Here is a 17,922-nt window from a genome sequence, read left to right on the forward strand (position 1 = left end):
TGTTTGCATGAATGTGCATGTTTTTTTTGTTTGCAAAAGTATGAGTGTGTGCGTTCCCAAGTGCGCGTGCATGTGTGTGTGTGTGTGTGTGTGTGTGTGTGTGTGTGTGTGTGTGTGTGTGTGTGTGTGTGTGTGTGTGTGTGTGTGTGTGTGTGTGTCTTTGTGTGTGTGTTGTGTGTGTGCATATGAGAATGTGTACCAGCACGTGTATTTTAGAGGGCTATGTCAACTCAATGTGTGGAGGTTGACTGAGGGACTCCACACTGCTTACAGCAGTGGGCTCACTACTTGTGGACCCCTCCTCCTCTGTCCGCAGGAGGTCTGAGGTGCTTGTGGCTGAGGGAAGAGACAGGAAGTTGGCTCCCTGACTCAGGAAGCTGAAATGCTCATCCGATGGTCCCAGCTTGGACTCGCCGATGTAGAGTTCCGTCTCGCCCCAGTTGTTGACGTCATCTTGCGCGTTACCACGCGGGCCGACGCTGCCCTGGCTACTGCTACTGTTACTGAGTGCAGAGGACAGGGGCGGGACTTGGGCGGGCGAAGGCAGGCTGAGGTTGTGTGCAGAAAGCGATTTACCTCGATTGCATCCCCAGTCCGAGGGACTCCTGTCTGACTGTGGACTTGAGAGCAACAGCATGGGGTTGACTTCCAGGCTCAGATGCCTCCGCCACATGCTCTTGTCTTTCAGGTCAGGTGTCCCCCTTCCCCTCAGCTGCACCCTTCCCGGAGCAGGGTTCGTCTCAGTGACACCCGTTTCCTGGACGTCATCAACATCGGACTCCAGCACCACGGAGGGGCAGAGGGCACTCTCCTCCCCTTCGTCGTCATGGGCCCCGGCATCCTCTAGGCCGGGGTTCGAGGCTGGGCGACGAGGACGCCCGGGGTGCATCAGCGGGGGCAGCTGGAGGGTGAACCCTCCCATGGAGGGAGGTGGGGGAGGGAAGTCGGGGAAGTGAGCTCTCTTGGACGTGCTATTGGGGGTCGTCAAGGTGGGGTACGGGCTATCGGGCGGGAGGAGGGGTGATGGGGTGAGGGATGCCGTGGAGGGAGGGTAGGATGGGGGCGCAGAATCCGGGGGGAGGTCGTCGTCGGTGGGAGCCAGGATGAGACGCAGACCCCTGGGGAGTTTAGTACCATTGCCTCCTCCCCCGATGGACTCACCTCGTTGGGGGGAGAGGTCCCGGCCCAGGATGGAGGTCTGATAGTCAGAGTTATGGTGCTGGTGGTGGTTATCAAACTCAAACAGAGGTAAACTGGACAGAGTGAGAGCTGAGGGGCCTTTCTGGAGGACTTGGCGATACACCTCCAGCAAAGAGTCCAACTTTGACTCTATTGAAGTTACCTGGAGAAGAGAGAGAAGGGGGGGGAGTAGAGACGGACAAGAACTGCCATTATCTTACAGGAAGGTGGTTGCAGAGTAGACTGTACGGCTTTGGGCATCTTATATGTTAGTTACATGTTAAATACCGGTACATGTGTGATTATTTGCCTTGTCAGACTTTGCGGGTTGAGTCTACTATCACATTGTGTGATGTGGATGCTGTGAAGTATGTTCACTTGACGTATTCAAGTGAGCAATCAAAAACATTTTCAACATTTTGGACCCAGTATTGAATTGGCAACATGGGTCGGTAATTCTCCGACCCATTAGATCTCCAGATCATGAAACTCTATTTCTGTTTTGCAATGACATGGATATTCTGTTAGGGCTGCCACGACTTCCCACTCGCAGGTCTGCAGGTCCTCGACGATGCATGGTTGGGCGGTTCTCGAGATATGCTGGTGACACACATGTGTGCACATGTACAGTATGTAAGTGTGCAGAGATTTGGGGCATTTATAGTAGGATTCCACTCACCTGTCTCTCTACTTTACACACTCGTCCCAGCATGCTCATGTCTTCCAGTGCGTCTCCGTCAGACTGGAGCTTGTCCCTCATTTTCTTATCAGTGGGAATCTGTCCTTTACCAAGGATCTGGTCCACCCTGAGTCACACGTATGCACGCACGCAAGCACGCACACACGCACGCACGCACGCACGCGCGCGCACGCACACGCGCACACACACACACACACACACACACACACACACACACACACACACACACACACACACACACACACACACACACACACACACACAGTGTCATTGTCTAATTATATTACACTGTGTCCAGAAACTCTAGGTTGGTTTGAGTGTATTCCAAACCAGGTAACAACAGACCTAAGGCTAGATAAATAATGTTACTGTTAGGGTTAGTGAGACACAATACAACACAACTGCTGTTGAAACCTTGGAACTCAAAAAAACTCAAAAACTCCAAAATATGCAAGGTGAAGTATTTTTGAAATTATTATTGGATACATCTGGATACATTATTATTTGGATACATCTGGTGATCTGGGACAACTTTTGTCTTTTAACTTGTGCTTTCCCAAGTCTCTAGTAGCCTATATGACAATATACCTGATAAATAATGTCTTTGATGTTTTCTCAGCTAGTAGTAATAATATCAACAGCAAGACAAAACCATGGCAAAGCATAACATTACCAAATTCACTTTCTACATACGTACAATGTACATACATTTACATATGAAAATATGTAACAGGTTTTGAGTGGGTTCATGTGGGCCAAGTGGGCCAAGAGTACATGGTCCTATACAAGAAAACTCAAAACACTAATACTGGAGTTCCAAGGTTTTGTTTAAAACAGCAGTGATCTACAAAAAAGTACTGCAAAATGAACTACTTGTTAACACACAGCTATGGCATGTTGTTAGCTATCGGATGAATCACTTGCGTGCACAGACGCACGCACACACACGCACAAGCATGCACGCAAGCACGCACACACACACACACACACACACGCGCGCGCGCGCACACACACACAAATCATTCAGCTTGGATAGACATGCATAACACTGTCAGTCTCCGCTTTGCCTTGTTACATTTATCCCACTGTGTTATAGTACAAATATGGTGTATTGAATTATAAAATGCCTCTTTTTATAGCCGATAGGCCACCTCCAACATGCAACAATCTCCAAAAAAAGGCCCACTATTTAAGACTTCCACCACACAATGCACGATACAGTACATAATGTTTCCAGGGTTTTGGGAAACATCTCTAATGTTTGCTTTATCCATCACCACCACACACACACACTTACACACAAAAAACTACTGCACTCCAGTTAGTTCTGCTAAGAGCAAGCCAAAGCCCCCTAAATATCAGGTACAGAATAGAATTGGGGTGACCTAACTAACAGGGGGATGGGGGGCTAACTGGGGTCTAGATCAGTGGTTCCCAACCTTTTATGGATCAGGGCCCACCTGAAAATCCACTTGACTGTGCATTTTCCGAGCATGCTTATTTCAATGATCGATCAATTGTTTGTATTCTGGCTTGGATAAATGGAACTAACATAATGTAGTATAATTATGTACTACATGAATCCCTATTTATTGGTATAATAATGAACAAAACCACCATGACATTCTTTTTCATACCTCTTTGAAATATGACTTATACTGTATTATCATAAAAAACGTAATGTTTTGCCAATTATTTGGGGGCCTCACGCCCAGGTTGAGAATCACTAGTCTAAATGAAAGGAATCCAAATAACCCAGGGCAAGAGGTCTTCCTCCTGTTGTTGTTGTTGTAATAATATTGCAGGGCAGGAGAAGACGCGTTCCTGGGTCTGCCGTTCAGGCTGGGCCCTGGGCCCGCTCCACTGGCCGCTCTGTGTAGGAGAGACACTGCGTCAGGTATAGCACACGCCATACAAATGCACCATGCAAGCTTCTTATGCATGTGCAATGCACACCGTGCAAAGACCTGAAGTCTAGCCTGAAGTTCTAATAACGCTCTGGAAATGGAGTCACACACTATACATGCACGACACTAAGTGCATGTACTGTAGCTTTTTCTCAAAAGGAAATGAACAAATGGCCTTAATGAACACATTATGCAAGCTCTCCATCCATGGAATCCAACACTAAACCTATTACATACTGTGATGGTCGCAAGCAACATTACGAACACAGACAACTCGATACAGGTACAACTTCGAAGGAGACCGAAGTGACTACGAATGCTGACTAATAGCTTACATTCAATACACCATCTATCCCATCACACTCAATTACAGTGGTTTTCAACTTGTCCTGGGGACACAGATTGCTACTAGGTTAGTTGCATTCACTTGGTGTCCCAGGTCTAAATTAGTCACTGATTAATAAGCTACAATCAGGGGTGTGGCTAGAAATCATGGGCCCCCTGAAATCTAGACTCACATGCCTTTAGTTCAAAACTGACACGAGTACAAGCATTTTATACAAATGTTGGCATTTACAGGCTCTAGATGCCCCATCTAGCACTCAGTCCTCTGAATAATTCAGGGCTCCCCTTACAGCGCCCCCTTTTCAAGTACAAGTGCTTCAGGCTTATGTATGCCGTAGTACAGCGGTGTACTTGGTCGAAAAGAACAGGTTTTCAAGCTAACAACGAGACACATTGCTAATGATTTTCAAGCTAACATAAAAATCTTTACTCTTCGGGCCTCTGCAAGCACATTATCATATTATGGAATATAAATTAGGCTTTAGTCTACTTCACTGTAAGCTACAATGAAAGCCAAAAGTAAGAAAATTACACTATATAATTTGTTAACAGACTAAATTCCAACTAGAGTAAATTAGGTCATAAAGGAGCTCATATTTATGTCTGTCATATAGTTTCCTGTATGAAAAACATAGCTATTGTTTTATAAGCTCTTGTATTTGACAGATTTGAGGATTGTTTCAGTTTGAACTTCCAATCTTACACAACAGCATGGTTAGATATACAGTAGGCCTAATGCATGATGCATTGAAGCTGTGTTGTTTTGTGAAGAGAGATGTTAGTTTCTTCTCTCTTTTTTTTTGTAAATTAAGAAAATGTTTGTGTTATAAAATGGTATGATACTAAGTTTCTAACACATACTAAAAATCCAATTTTGATTTTGAAACATTTGATTTATTCAGTTTTAAAATGTTATCATGAAACGTTTAAACATTTCCACCTAGCACTACACATAACAGAGACACATCAAAGTCCAGTTCAAACCAAACATCTCTAATGTGATGCAACGGAACTGCTCATTCCTTTGCGAAAGAATCAAAAGACATGATTGTGAACATTAAAGCAATGAGCACCAACACAGTTAATGCAGTTTGATCTTAACCGTCCTTCATGTTCACATCCATGATTCAACATAGCTTTGAACTCCTTAATGACCTTTAGACAGGGTTGTGGCGTACTGTAATAATCCTCAGCGTTCATTTCACTTGACCTTTACGGATCCATTTTTACGCTGAGTTAAATTATCATTTAGGACTCTGCTATGCTAGCTACAGCCAAACCTGGATCAAACTGTATTTTGGTAAGATGTTTAGCTTTGTTTTAGCCGGCTGGGAGTACCAGGTTACAGGTGTTGGCTGTTAATATTTGAAGTGAGACACAGCGGTAACTAACATAACACAGAGCAATTGTATCAGTGCTGCATAATACCAACATTCATCTTCACAAATACTCTTTGATCCAGGTCAGGCTACATTATCAAGGTGCATTTGGTTATGTTAGTTGGGGGGGCGGGACGGGGTTGGGTCTAACCCCGCTGTGGAGTGCTTCCTTCGGGCCTGGCTGTAATATAAATGCAGGGAAGGGGAGGAAAAGGTCTTGGCTCGGCTGCCCAGGGGCCTCTGGGGAGGACCCACAATGGAGTCCAGTCTGAGAGAGAGAGAGGACACATAAACTGAGTGAGAGAGAGACACGTACACAGTGAGATCCTCAGTGTAAGTGGTGCAGTGTAAGTGGTGCAGTGGTTCTCAACCTGTGGGTTGGGACCCCCAGGGGGGTCCCCAAATTATTTTGGGGGGGTCCCCAGATGATTAACTTAAATAGAAGCTTGGCCGCCGAGCGTCTAGCTGGGGGCCGGCCTACTCAGGAATGATGTACCATTGTTTTGACCATTGTGTCCATTTTATGCCCATATATGGAGCTCTATGTATCTGCCTGACGGGCTGCCGAGCGTCTATTCGGGGACCGGCCTGCTCGGGAACGATGTCTGTTTGCCTGTGTCCATTTATGCCCATATATGGATGTATCTCTATCTGTCTGTCTGCGTCCATTTGATGTCCATATATGGAAATCTCGGTATCTGTCTGTCTGTGTCCCTTTTATGCCCGTGTATGTGCCGGTTCCGGAAAACCCTGATGTCAGACATGAGCTCCGCATACGGAGATGAACCTTTCATGCTGGTTCCGGAAAAACACGTATTGAGTCGGGGAACGCGTGTGCCAAATTTGAGTCCGGTGGTACGAACGGTCAGATTAAACCTGTTGTCATAAAAATTAAGTAGCAAAATGCAAATAGCAAAGCAATTCAACAATCAGTGAAAGAAAAAACTTTTAGCACTTCCCCTTCGCAAAAGTCCAGTAATAGTTGACCAATAATGCATACAAATGGGACTTTGTATGATGGCCACAAGTGGCCATCACACAAAGTAGTGTATATACAAAGTATAGTGTGTGTGTGTGTGTGTGTGTGTGTGTGTGTGTGTGTGTGTGTGTGTGTGTGTGTGTGTGTGTGTGTGTGTGTGTGTGTGTGTGTGCGCGTGCGCGTATCTGTGTGTCCTAACCTGGTCTGAAGACTCTTGATGCGACAGAGCATGTCCAGGTGTCCAGCAGAGTACTGCTCTATGACGTCCTTCACATCGTACGGACGCAACGTCTCTTTAAACTTCTTCTTCGCAACGTGAAACTTCATGATCCTACAGAGAGAGAGAGAGAGAGAGAGAGAGAGAGAGAGAGAGAGAGAGAGAGAGAGAGAGAGAGAGGAAGGAAGATAGTCATTTCTTGTTGAAACTACCATTTTTACCAGAGTGTGTGATTACTAGAAATAACCACTAGAGGGAGATGAAGGCCTTAGTAAACCCACACACATAATGCCCATGTGTGTTTTTTTTTTAAGATCAAACTCAAAGCAATCATTATTCAGCCATTCTTCAAGGGTTATGTTATGGGAGACCAAAGTCCTCTTACCCAAACAATAACAAACCTTAAACCCGCTATTTAGCAACTACACCTGGAACCCCTCCGGCTACGCACTGCACAAACAGAACCACCGCTGGGTGAATAATATTGATACTTTGTAAGAGGATCCACCGAGTTAAGCTCAATCTGGCTCCCTAATGGCTCCCGCCCTGCTCCATTTGCCCAATTTCCGTACACTGTCTACGTGGAAACAACAGCGACAGATGAGCCGACGCAATAACAGTCCCAGCCGGGGAATCAAACACCCGACACCCTGGGAAAGGCAGGGCACCTGGGGGCTCCCGCTACCCCGGGAGGAGACCTGCTGGGTGGGCAGGGGCGTCACAAGGGGGGGAGTGGGACTGAGTTACTAGGGCCCAAGGCGGTGGGGCCTTAATCATTTTATACTTTAGCTATTTTTGAAAAGACATGAAAATGTGTGTAAATCTTTGAATATATGTATTTTTTAATGTTTTTTTAAACTAAAATTTTGCCTCTGGGTGGTCCCTACTCGCTGGAACTAAATATTTTGAGATGGGGGTCCGTGGCCAAATACATGCCATTTTGGGGGTCCTTGACATGAAAAGGTTTGAGCACCACTGACATAGAAACATAGGTTACTCAAAAAAAACCTTAGAAGGATTGGAAATATTGAAATAATGCGTAATAATGCGTTCCCAGTCTAAATGGTTAAACCCCCTCCCCTACGAAGAATATTCATGGGGGTCTGCAGTGAATCCTTGTACCCACTACCCAGGGCCCAGAATTTGATGCGACACCCCTGTGGGTGGGCACACTGGCTAGGCTTACTGGGGAGGAGAGAGGAAGCAACAGCCATAGGGAACGGGTGGCCTTAGGGTACGGGTGGCCTTAGGGTTAAATAGACAGGGCTGAGGTCAGGGAGAGGTTATTATTGTTGCGTCCCATACAGAAAGACATATGGACATGTGGGGAAAAAAAACATTAGAAAAACATTAGAGTTTAATGGAAAGGTTATATTTTTAGTGACCAAAACATATTGAAAATAGACTTGTACAACAAATGTATATCCAGGCTTCAAATAATGATTATTTGACAAGTAGTTTTAGTGTTCTACTGTGGTTTGCAATGTGTGATGATTGATATTATTTGAAGGGGTCTGCAAACCAAGATGGTTTGGACGCAGGTTCTAACATTATCGAAGTAAGCTGACATAATAGCCCGTTTTAATGCCAGTGATGACGTAAAACACCCTGCAAGCACACACACATACACACATATATCATGTGTAGCATGGTTCACATGGTGTGCATGCGGGTGTTCATCTTTCTTTCCTTATTTCTATATGCTCTACCACCGCTGTGAGAGTCATGCCTTAAGCGTTTTCAGCAAGGGGTCTGGTGTGTGTGTGTGTGTGTGTGTGTGTGTGTGTGTGTGTGTGTGTATGTGTGTGTGTGTGTGTGTGTGTGTGTGTGTGTGTGTGTGTGTGTGTGCGCGCGCGCGTGCGTGCGTGTGTTTGTTTCTGGGGCCCACTGATTCCTTCTCAATGTTTCTTCTTCATGTATTTCTCAAACTAAACCCATGTCCATCACAGCGGGGGATCCTATTTGATATTGAATCTTTAACGTCATACTATCTCTGCGTGAAAAAAGAAAAAACACCTCTGCCAGCGGGAGGGAAGATTATTTTATCCACATATGTTGTTGAGCGGAGCCCCTACAGGGCTCTATACTAGTGAATTTTCTATTTTCGCTATACATTAAATTAAATAAAATAGACAAATATGCATGGTTAACACGTCTCAAAAACCACCTTGAAACACTTGAGTGTTTCACAAGCAAATAATGTACTTGCATGCATAAGAGAATACTCCTACATTCCTACAACATACAGTATGCATGCGATGGATAAGTGCAGGGGCGTCACAAGGGGGGGAAAGTGGGACTGAGTTACTAGGGCCCAAGTTGGAGGGGCCTTAATTATTTTATACTTTAGCTATTGAAAAATAGCAGATATACAAGCTCACAGCGCAGCACCGAGTGCCACGCTGCGAGCTTGTAGATCTGCTATTTTTGAAAAGTTGTGAAAATGTGTGCAAATCTTTGTATTTTTTAAGCGAATATTTGTAACTCAAATATTTGGTGGAACTGAATATTTTGAGATGGGGGGGTCCGTGGCCAAATACATATCATTTTGGGGGTCCTTCACGTGAAAAAGTTTGAGCACCACTGACATAGAAACATATAGGTTTTTCAAAAAACCTTGGGACGATTTGAAATATTCAAAGACTTTTCTTGATTTTTCAAAAATAGCAGATCGACAAGCAAGCTGTGAGCTTGTATATCTGCTATTTCTCAATAGTTAAAGCACAAAATGTGAGTGAATCCTTGTACCCAGGGCCCAGAATTTGGTGTGACACCCCTGGATACGTACATCAAATACGTAAGCAGAAGGCTTTCTGCCATGTGTTTACAATATCCCTGGTATGACACTGACATGTTGTACCATTTCCCCATGGTCTTTCAAGTGTGTGTGTGTGTGTGTGTGTGTGTGTGTGTGTGTGTGTGTGTGTGTGTGTGTGTGTGTGTGTGTGTGTGTGTGTGTGTGTGTGTGTGTGTGTGTACGCTGTTATTGGGGAGGATGTATGTAAGTATTACAATCTGTCAATCTGGTATCCCGACATCCATATCCCACTCTGTATTAACCACCATGATTCTGACCAACATCTAGAATCCATTGCACACATAACAAACGGCTGCAGTGCATATGAAAAAATATACATTGCTCGCCACGACCGTATTGTCGGCATAGTGTCCGATGCAGTTAGAAAATGTATGCCATCTAGTGCAGCAATGTATTAACGTTCAAGAGTGTTACCGGATTGGTTTGGTTGTGCTTGTGATGTCTTTGCTGGCATCCCTAATACTCCGGATGTTGTTTTTGTTGACACCAGTCACAGGGAGGTCCTGATTCTGGAGGTGGGCTGTGTTTCTGATCTGTACATGGACCAGGCTTTCCAAGATAAGCATTCTAAGTACCAATTGTCACGGGGCAGCCCGTGCCCTGCAGACTAAAAAGGAGCAAACATGCCTACACTACTGGTTGCCTCCATTTAAAGGGATACTTCACTTAAAAAAAAAAAACTTTTTATCATTTTATCATCTAATCAGGCTTTTATGAACACCCTGAAGAGTTGCTTGATTCAATTCACCCATTATTTTTTCTGGTGACTCCTAATACACTCCTAATATGTGAGTAGGCCGTGTTTTTACGATAACTTTTTTCATTTATTTTTAATCATTCTTTGGGAAAATGGAAAAAATTAATTATTAAAAATAAATGAAAAAAGTTATCGGAAAAACACAGCCTGCTCACCTATTAAGAGGATATTATGAGTCACCAGAAGAAAATAATGGATGTTTTTAATGAATCAATCTATCATGGTTAAAATGGAGTCTGAAGTTACAATGGGTGTGTATGGGGAGAGGCCTTGGGCCTGGAGGGCCTGATAACATTTACGTCAAATATCTAAATATTGAATCAAGCAAATTAAAATCTGTTCAGGGTGTTCATAAAAGCCTGATTAGACGATAAGCTGGCTTGGAGTACTGTGAATGGACATTAGTGGTGCATGTTATTCTTTTATCTTTGGTACCGAACAATGCATTATACACAAAGACTATACATGGCTTTTAACAGCATTTATGTTTATTGTGAATGGTGATTACTGTAATTATGATTGTGTTTGCTCCTGTTGTGTTGTGTTGTGTTATATGTTATCCTTATGCGCCGCCTGAAATGTATTTCCAAAACCGTATATAATTGTGTAAGTCAACTCATGGGCCTTAGTTTGCCTTGTTTGAGTTAAGTGGTTACCAATTAGATCTGTGTTCTTGGTATGGTCTCGATCGCCTATGTATAAAAGGGAGGCTGAAGAGTGCAGTGGTTCAGTTAGGCTTGGGACATCAAAACGGTTACTCCAAAGGAGAGCTGTCAGGGGTTCCTTATGGCAGTGGTTCTCAACCTTTTCAGGCCGCGACCCCAAAATAATCATATTTTAACTGGGGACCCCTCCCACCTTGATGAGTTGATGCATTACATTTTGTATAACACGGTTCTATTGTGAAAATAGCAGATCTACAAAACGCGAGGCGTTGTAACCATGTAGATCGGCTATCTTCACAAACCCCCCAAAATAATTTTGGCGACCCCCCCTGGGAGTCCCGACCCGCAGGTTGAGAACCACTGCCTTATAGGAGGGTCTAGAGCCTGTCACAGTTCTTACTGTAAGTTTTGGGGTTTCCATAGTTTGCCTCAAAGTTAATTCCATCATGTCTATTTGTAAAGTTTAGTCTTCAGTGTTGTGTTTGTAAGGCCTTCCACTGTAAATACTGCTGCATCAGGGAAGAATAAAACATCCTAAAAGGTATTCTTGGACTTACTGTAATCACTTTTTGGAGGCCTTTCGGTCAACCCTTATACTCATATTTTGAAGCCTGACCACGAGTAGCCTAACAATCGCTGGCGTGCCAAAGACAAGGCCAAACAACTCGCTAAATATTAGTCTGTTTCAGCAGTTATGGGCAGGTTCTCTGTGTGTATCCTTAAGTGTACATGAACTATCAACCCCATTACATTTGTTTCCCTGTAAATTAATGTAATTTGTGGATTCAAATAAATAATTATAATATGTGTGTGTGTGTGTGTGTGTGTGTGTGTGTGTGTGTGTGTGTGTGTGTGTGTGTGTGTGTGTGTGTGTGTGTGTGTGTGTGTGTGTGTGTGTGTGCGTGCGCGCGCGCGTGCGTGCGTGTGTGTGTGTGTTTGTGTCCGTGTGTCTGTTTTCAGGGTCCCACTGATCTACTTCTCAATGTTTCTTCTTCATGTATTTCTCAAACTAAACCCGCGCGTGTGTGTCTAGGCTGATAGGAATAGCAGAATGTACAGCAGATGAATGAAAGGACACAGAGCCTGGTGTTTTATGGAGTGTCTCTAGCCAGGCCATAATTTATACTCGCTGGAAATAGCATCGTAATGTGACGCGTTATGAGCATATAAATCAGGCATTAGGCCAGCTTAAAGGCTGGAATATGTAGAACTCTGCACATAACCACACTCCACCCCAATACCACCACAGTCCTCAAACGTCACACTCACCTGACAGCTCTGATGACCCCCTTGAGTGAATTTGAAAGGTCTTCCACGGTGACATCACAATGGCAACCCCTCTCGTCAAAGGAGTCCTCTGTGGTCATGGCTGCGTCCACTGCGAGACAGACAGGGCAAGTGGCACGTCAACAAAATCGCTTCCAGTCTCGAAAGACATAAAACACATTTTGCGTACAAAGCGTAGCCATTTCTCGGCAGGAATCTCAGAGAATGTTTTAAAAGTGATACATTTTTGGCTTTTAAGGTGTGAGAATTTATGTGCCGCTTTGGACAGCTTTGGACAGTTGTCTTGAGGAATGGGTAAGGTTCTGCTGGGCCAGCTCACAGTGAAATCTGGAGCATCGGCCCTGTTCATTTAAAGAGTCTAACCTGTTAATGAACACTCTGGGCCCTATTTTGCCCAGCGTCTTATGCCTTATTATGACTCTTATTAGGCATTGTTTATCATTTTGGAAAAAAACTTTTTTAAATAGTAAAAATATTCGTTCTACAGCGACGCAATGTGAGCTTGTAGAATGGCTATTTTCACTGTTTTTCAAAATATAAAGGCCCCCAGGATTCTTCTGAGGGTGAGCGAGTAGAGCATACATCCTCAGTACAGCCAATAATTAGGGAACTAAAACACACATCAGGACAGGAGAGAGAGAGAGAGAGAGAGAGAGAGAGAGAGAGAGGGACTGATTGAAATGAATTATGACAGACAGACAGAGACAGAGATAATATGACAGAAAGAGAGTGCGACAGAGTGAAAGTGACTGAGACAAGGAGAGAGAGAGAGAGAGAGAGAGAGAGAGAAAGAGAGAGAGAGAGAGAGAGAGAGAGAGAGAGAGGAGAAAGCATTGTTCTAGATGAGAAGTGGTCTGATCCACATCTCATGTAGCGGGCTGGAGAAAATGACATGAAAACTGACATGGACAATAACAGCAGCAGGTACTCACACACACACACACACACACACACACACACACACACACACACACACACACACACACACACACACACACACACACACACACACACACACACACACACGCGCACACGCACACGCACATGCGCGCACACACCACCGCAGCTCACCGTCGGGGGCGGTGCGGTTCTGGCTCTTCAGACGCAGCGAGGGCCTGAATCGCGTGCGGTCGTTGAAGCTCCAGCTCTTCTGCACCTTGGCGGGCCCAGCTGTGGTCACCTCGGCACCGCCGCCGCCTGACCCCATGCCGCCCCCTACTTCGTTGCCAGGGGAACAGCGCGGCTGACGGTCGTTGACGGAAGTCTGGCGGCTCTTCATGCTCTGACCGCGCGGGCTGGCCATGCGCACGCGCTCCTTAAAGCTGAGCTTCTGACTGGAGGGAGAGAGACAGACAGAGAGAGAGAGAGAGGGGAGAAAGACAGAGAGAGAGAGAGAGAGAAGAGGAGGAGAGGAGGGAAACGACAGAGGGGCAAAAAGAGTGGTGGAGACGAGGTGGAAGTGAGGACAGAACGAGGAGCGAGGGAGATGAGAGAGGAAGCAAGAGAGACCGGGTTTGGGAGAGTGGGCGAGAGAGAATGGGACACAAAAGAGGAGCGAGTGCAGGACAGAATAGGCAGAAGATGGAATTACGATGCAAAGAGAGCAAAAGAAGGTAGGGAGTGTAGAATGGTGTCCATATCAGGAGAGGACGACAGACACAGGGAGAAAGTGAGAGAGAGAGAGATCACAGAGAGACAAACAAAGAGACAATATGGAATAAATAAGAAACGAAGCGAGCAGGAAGAGGTTGAAAGGGAGAGACGGGGGGTTAGGATGGGGTTGATAGAGATAGAGACAAAACAAAGAAAGAGAGAGAGAGAGTTAAAGGAAGAAAGAGAACCTGTCAACACCTATTTCCCCTCAGAGAGTGTGAAGAGTTCAGTGCACAGACACGACTCTCTGCCGTTTCCTTCAGCCCAAACATCATCCATCCATCTGTCATGCTCCCAAACTCAAACAACACAGGCAGACGGCCCGCGACCCGGCCAGCAGCACCTCACTCTTCTATTCCAACGAGGACTAGGGATGGGACGACATGAACATTTCATATCATGATTATTGTGACAAAAGAAATCCTGATTTACGATATTATCAGGATAATCAAAATCCATTATTGGGCGGAACATTTGCCAAAAAATAGCATATCTACAAGCTCACAATGCGTCGCGATATCACGATAAATTAAATCTCCATGATACAATTATCGTTTTTTATCACGATATACGATAATATCGCTTATCGGCCCATCCCTAACCAGGACACGTCGCAAACACTGCTTAGAGCCTCATTTACTGTATGCTTTGGCGCAAAAACGTCACACAATGAAAACTAGAAACAAAGTTGAAAATACATTGTCTTTGTTGCGGCAGTTTTTTCACCAAGGCACGAATTGGGCTTCAGACTGAAGAGGCCAACACGTTGTGCATGCTGGTCAATCTAGAGGTAGAGGTAACGTAAGGTAACGTAATCTGTGAGAGAAATTGGGCTGCTACAGCAGAATATAGATATACATAAATACAGTGGTGGATGTAGCATGAAAATGGTGTACACAAATCAAACAAACAAAACAAAACAAAAGTTTGCATTGCAAGATCATGGATGGATGTGGCATCAATAATTCAATGGGAAAATGTCAGTGCTTAACAGTGTGGGGCTATGAACTTTCTTATTGAAAATGTGGAAGTGGCATTATTACCCACTTTGGCAGCTATCCATGAGCTATCAGGTTATATATCTGTTAACTAAATATGCGAAATAATAAAGGACTAATGAAAACAGAAACGTTTATTTGGTGGATGAAAGTTTATTTACTGCTCTATATTATTTATTATATTACATAATGTGCTTTGTAGTTTATTCATAAAGCACTTTTTAAAACTAGGTTGCAAAGTACTCTCTGGAGAATACATTTTTTAAGATCCACTATAAATAGCCTTGCAGAATAAAGGGAAAACTCAAATTCAAACTCTAGTTTAGACTCTTTTAGCTATTTCCAGTTGTAAATGTGTAGTTGTGATTGATCACTTCAGTAACAGAGATGGATAGATCTAATTTATGTCCCCATGATGCAAGTAGACAAACATGCAATGCAGCAGACCAGTCAGACATGAGGGGATGACATGCGCTAGATGAAAGTCAGTGGTGTAAAGTAACTAAGTAGTAAATACATTTACTGTACAATTTTTAGGTATTTTACTTCACTTGAGTATAGGCCAATACTTTTACTTCTACTCCACTACATCTCGGATCCAAATATTGTACTTTTAAGCCTCGAACAGAGTCGGGTCCGCGGTGGATACCGCGGTGTAGTGCGGTGTAGTCTTTTTGAGTCATAAAACTACAACGTTAACGCTCAAAAAGACTACACCGCACTACACCGCAGTGGATAGCCTTCCACCGCGGACCCGACTCTGTTCGAGGCTTTACTCCTCTACATTTATTTGACAACATTAGCTAATAGTTACTTTGTAGATTTAGATTTTTATTACATACATACATTAGCCACTTTAGCCCTATGTATGTTTTGGCCATTTGAAAATAGCCGATGTGACGCATTGTGGGCTTGTAGATCTGCTATTTTCAAAAGATTTGTAGATTTGTAAAGATTTGCATTTGACAACGTGTGAAAGAGGACATTCTGAATAATGAGTATACTTTCAACTTTTGGTGCTTTAAGTACATTTTGATGCCAATACTAATACCAATTTTGAATTCCGGAATGTTAACAGAGTATTTCTAGTACATAGCCGTATTGATACTTTAACTTAAGTAAGAAATTTGAGTACTTTATCCATCACTGTGAAAAGCAGTGATGGACCTTACTTTGGGTAGTATCATTTAACTCTGAGAATGTACAAAAGTAAATTGTTACATTTTCTCTCAGAGTTACCATAGGATAAAAGGAACTTGCCCAAAACAATCATGTAAGACATATTCATGAAAAAGCTAAATAAAATATTCATCGTAATAAAAGATTAAGGATTCTACTTTGAGATATTAAACTACCGTACTAGGGAGGCACATTCCCCTCTGGTTATGCAGTACCCTGTCAGAGTACTTAGTGCAGTAAAAAGAAAAGTGTTTTTGTGGGGAAGGTCGACAATAGTTTAACTAACAATTGGACGAATCATCCACAAATATGACTCATAAACAACATTATGCAACAGAAATGAGACAGATCAAAGATCAGGGAAGTGCTGCCGGGTGTCTTGAGGTCATGCAAAGAGTCATGCGACAAAGGCCCCTGGATTGACAACCAATTTGGATCAAGGATTTATAACACTGGCACTGGAAACAAAGCATATACAATCTATGCTAATTTATACAGTATGTCTCTTCCAGGCTGCTCTCATCTTTCTCCATGCTTTGGCAAGGGACAGGTCACGGGACAGACAATGCGGTTAGTTTGGTCATTCCCACAGGTCATATGACTGTCACACTCTGTTGTGTGACAGTGTTACGCTCTGAAAATAGCAGACCTACAAGCTCACAACGTATCGCGCACGTAACACACACCATCATACGACTGAGTATAAATCAAGCATTAGGATACAAGGGATGCTGGGTATTGAGTGGTGGGGCGGGTGGGGTACCTCCTATATTTCCAAAAGATATACCTTCGGAAGAGCCTCCTATTTCTACGACCCTTACTAGAGCGACGGAAGAAAGGATGGACGGATGGACCAATGGAGAGGTAGTCAGGGAAGAAAGAAGGGGGAGAAGGAGGTTAACAGAGAAAGAGGGAGGACAGAGAATTTCTGTTCTTTGGTTAAAACCCTTAGGGTTAAATTAACTATCAGGATTTCTCAGTGTGAATATTGTTAAATTCAAGGGTTAACGCCTATAATATGATGGAAAGAATGGAGTTACGTTGAAATACACACGCACACGGACACACACACAACTGCATTCTCACACACTTCCTGCGTCAGGCCTGCGTTGAGGAGACGGATGGTCCTGTCACGTGGCATGTTGATGAGGATGGATGAAATACAAATCCAAATACCAATCTGTAGGCCTATATAACTCAAACAGAGCTGAGCCGGCAGAGGCCGGCTTCGCACTGCCCGGCAAGGCCACTTGCTCGCCTGGCGAATTGCTCTGGGGGTTCCACTGCACAGGGCTCAAGGCCTTGTTTTAAATGCTTTTAGCCGTCAACTGATTCCAAGTTGGGAGTGAAAACGCCACTTTCGCATTCCAGTTGGTGGGACTAACGGACTGTTGAAAGACAGTGGGGTCCCATTGCTTCAAATGAGTGATGCATGGTCAGATTTCACCCCCAACGCACACGCACACTCTCACACACACACACACACACACACACACACACACACACACACACACACACACACACACACACACACACACACACACACACACACACACCTCCCATCCTGGCGCGCACACATACACACAGTCACACATTCAACAATTAAGTCCTTGTTATCCTCAATATCTTAATTCTAATTGCCAATATCCAGCATTCCCTCAGCATAGTCCCTGTTTTATTGCTTTGCGGTGCATCCTTTGCTTTAGCTCACTGTGTTTACAAGTCTACTTCTACAAAAGCCAGCGCCAGTTAACCACAGGACAACAGCGTCTATTTAACTCGGAGAGTGTAAAAATGGGTCAATTTGTACACTTTCAGAGTCAAATAGACACTCAGAACATTGCAGTGTGCACCTACTG

The 17,922-nt window shown here is 44.1% G+C and overlaps 1 protein-coding gene across 1 annotated transcript in view; it reads right to left on the reverse strand.

The window, feature by feature from the left end:
* Nucleotides 1-220: 220 nt before the first annotated feature.
* Nucleotides 221-17,922, reverse strand: part of LOC308297227 (potassium voltage-gated channel subfamily KQT member 5-like) — a gene marked incomplete at both ends in the record, with an annotated part of 146,722 nt that continues 129,020 nt past the window's right edge. Inside the window, 8 exons of the mRNA XM_080740643.1 lie at nt 221-1,342; nt 1,859-1,985; nt 3,635-3,751; nt 5,662-5,778; nt 6,689-6,820; nt 12,216-12,324; nt 13,305-13,567; nt 16,827-16,883. Of these exons, the coding sequence (XP_080596769.1) occupies nt 221-1,342; nt 1,859-1,985; nt 3,635-3,751; nt 5,662-5,778; nt 6,689-6,820; nt 12,216-12,324; nt 13,305-13,567; nt 16,827-16,883 (2,044 nt within the window). The remainder of the gene's footprint in view (nt 1,343-1,858; nt 1,986-3,634; nt 3,752-5,661; nt 5,779-6,688; nt 6,821-12,215; nt 12,325-13,304; nt 13,568-16,826; nt 16,884-17,922) is intronic.

This window comes from Nannobrachium achirus (genome assembly GCF_963921795.1).
Source record: "Nannobrachium achirus genome assembly, chromosome: 13".
NCBI classification, from domain to species: Eukaryota; Metazoa; Chordata; class Actinopteri; order Myctophiformes; family Myctophidae; genus Nannobrachium; species Nannobrachium achirus.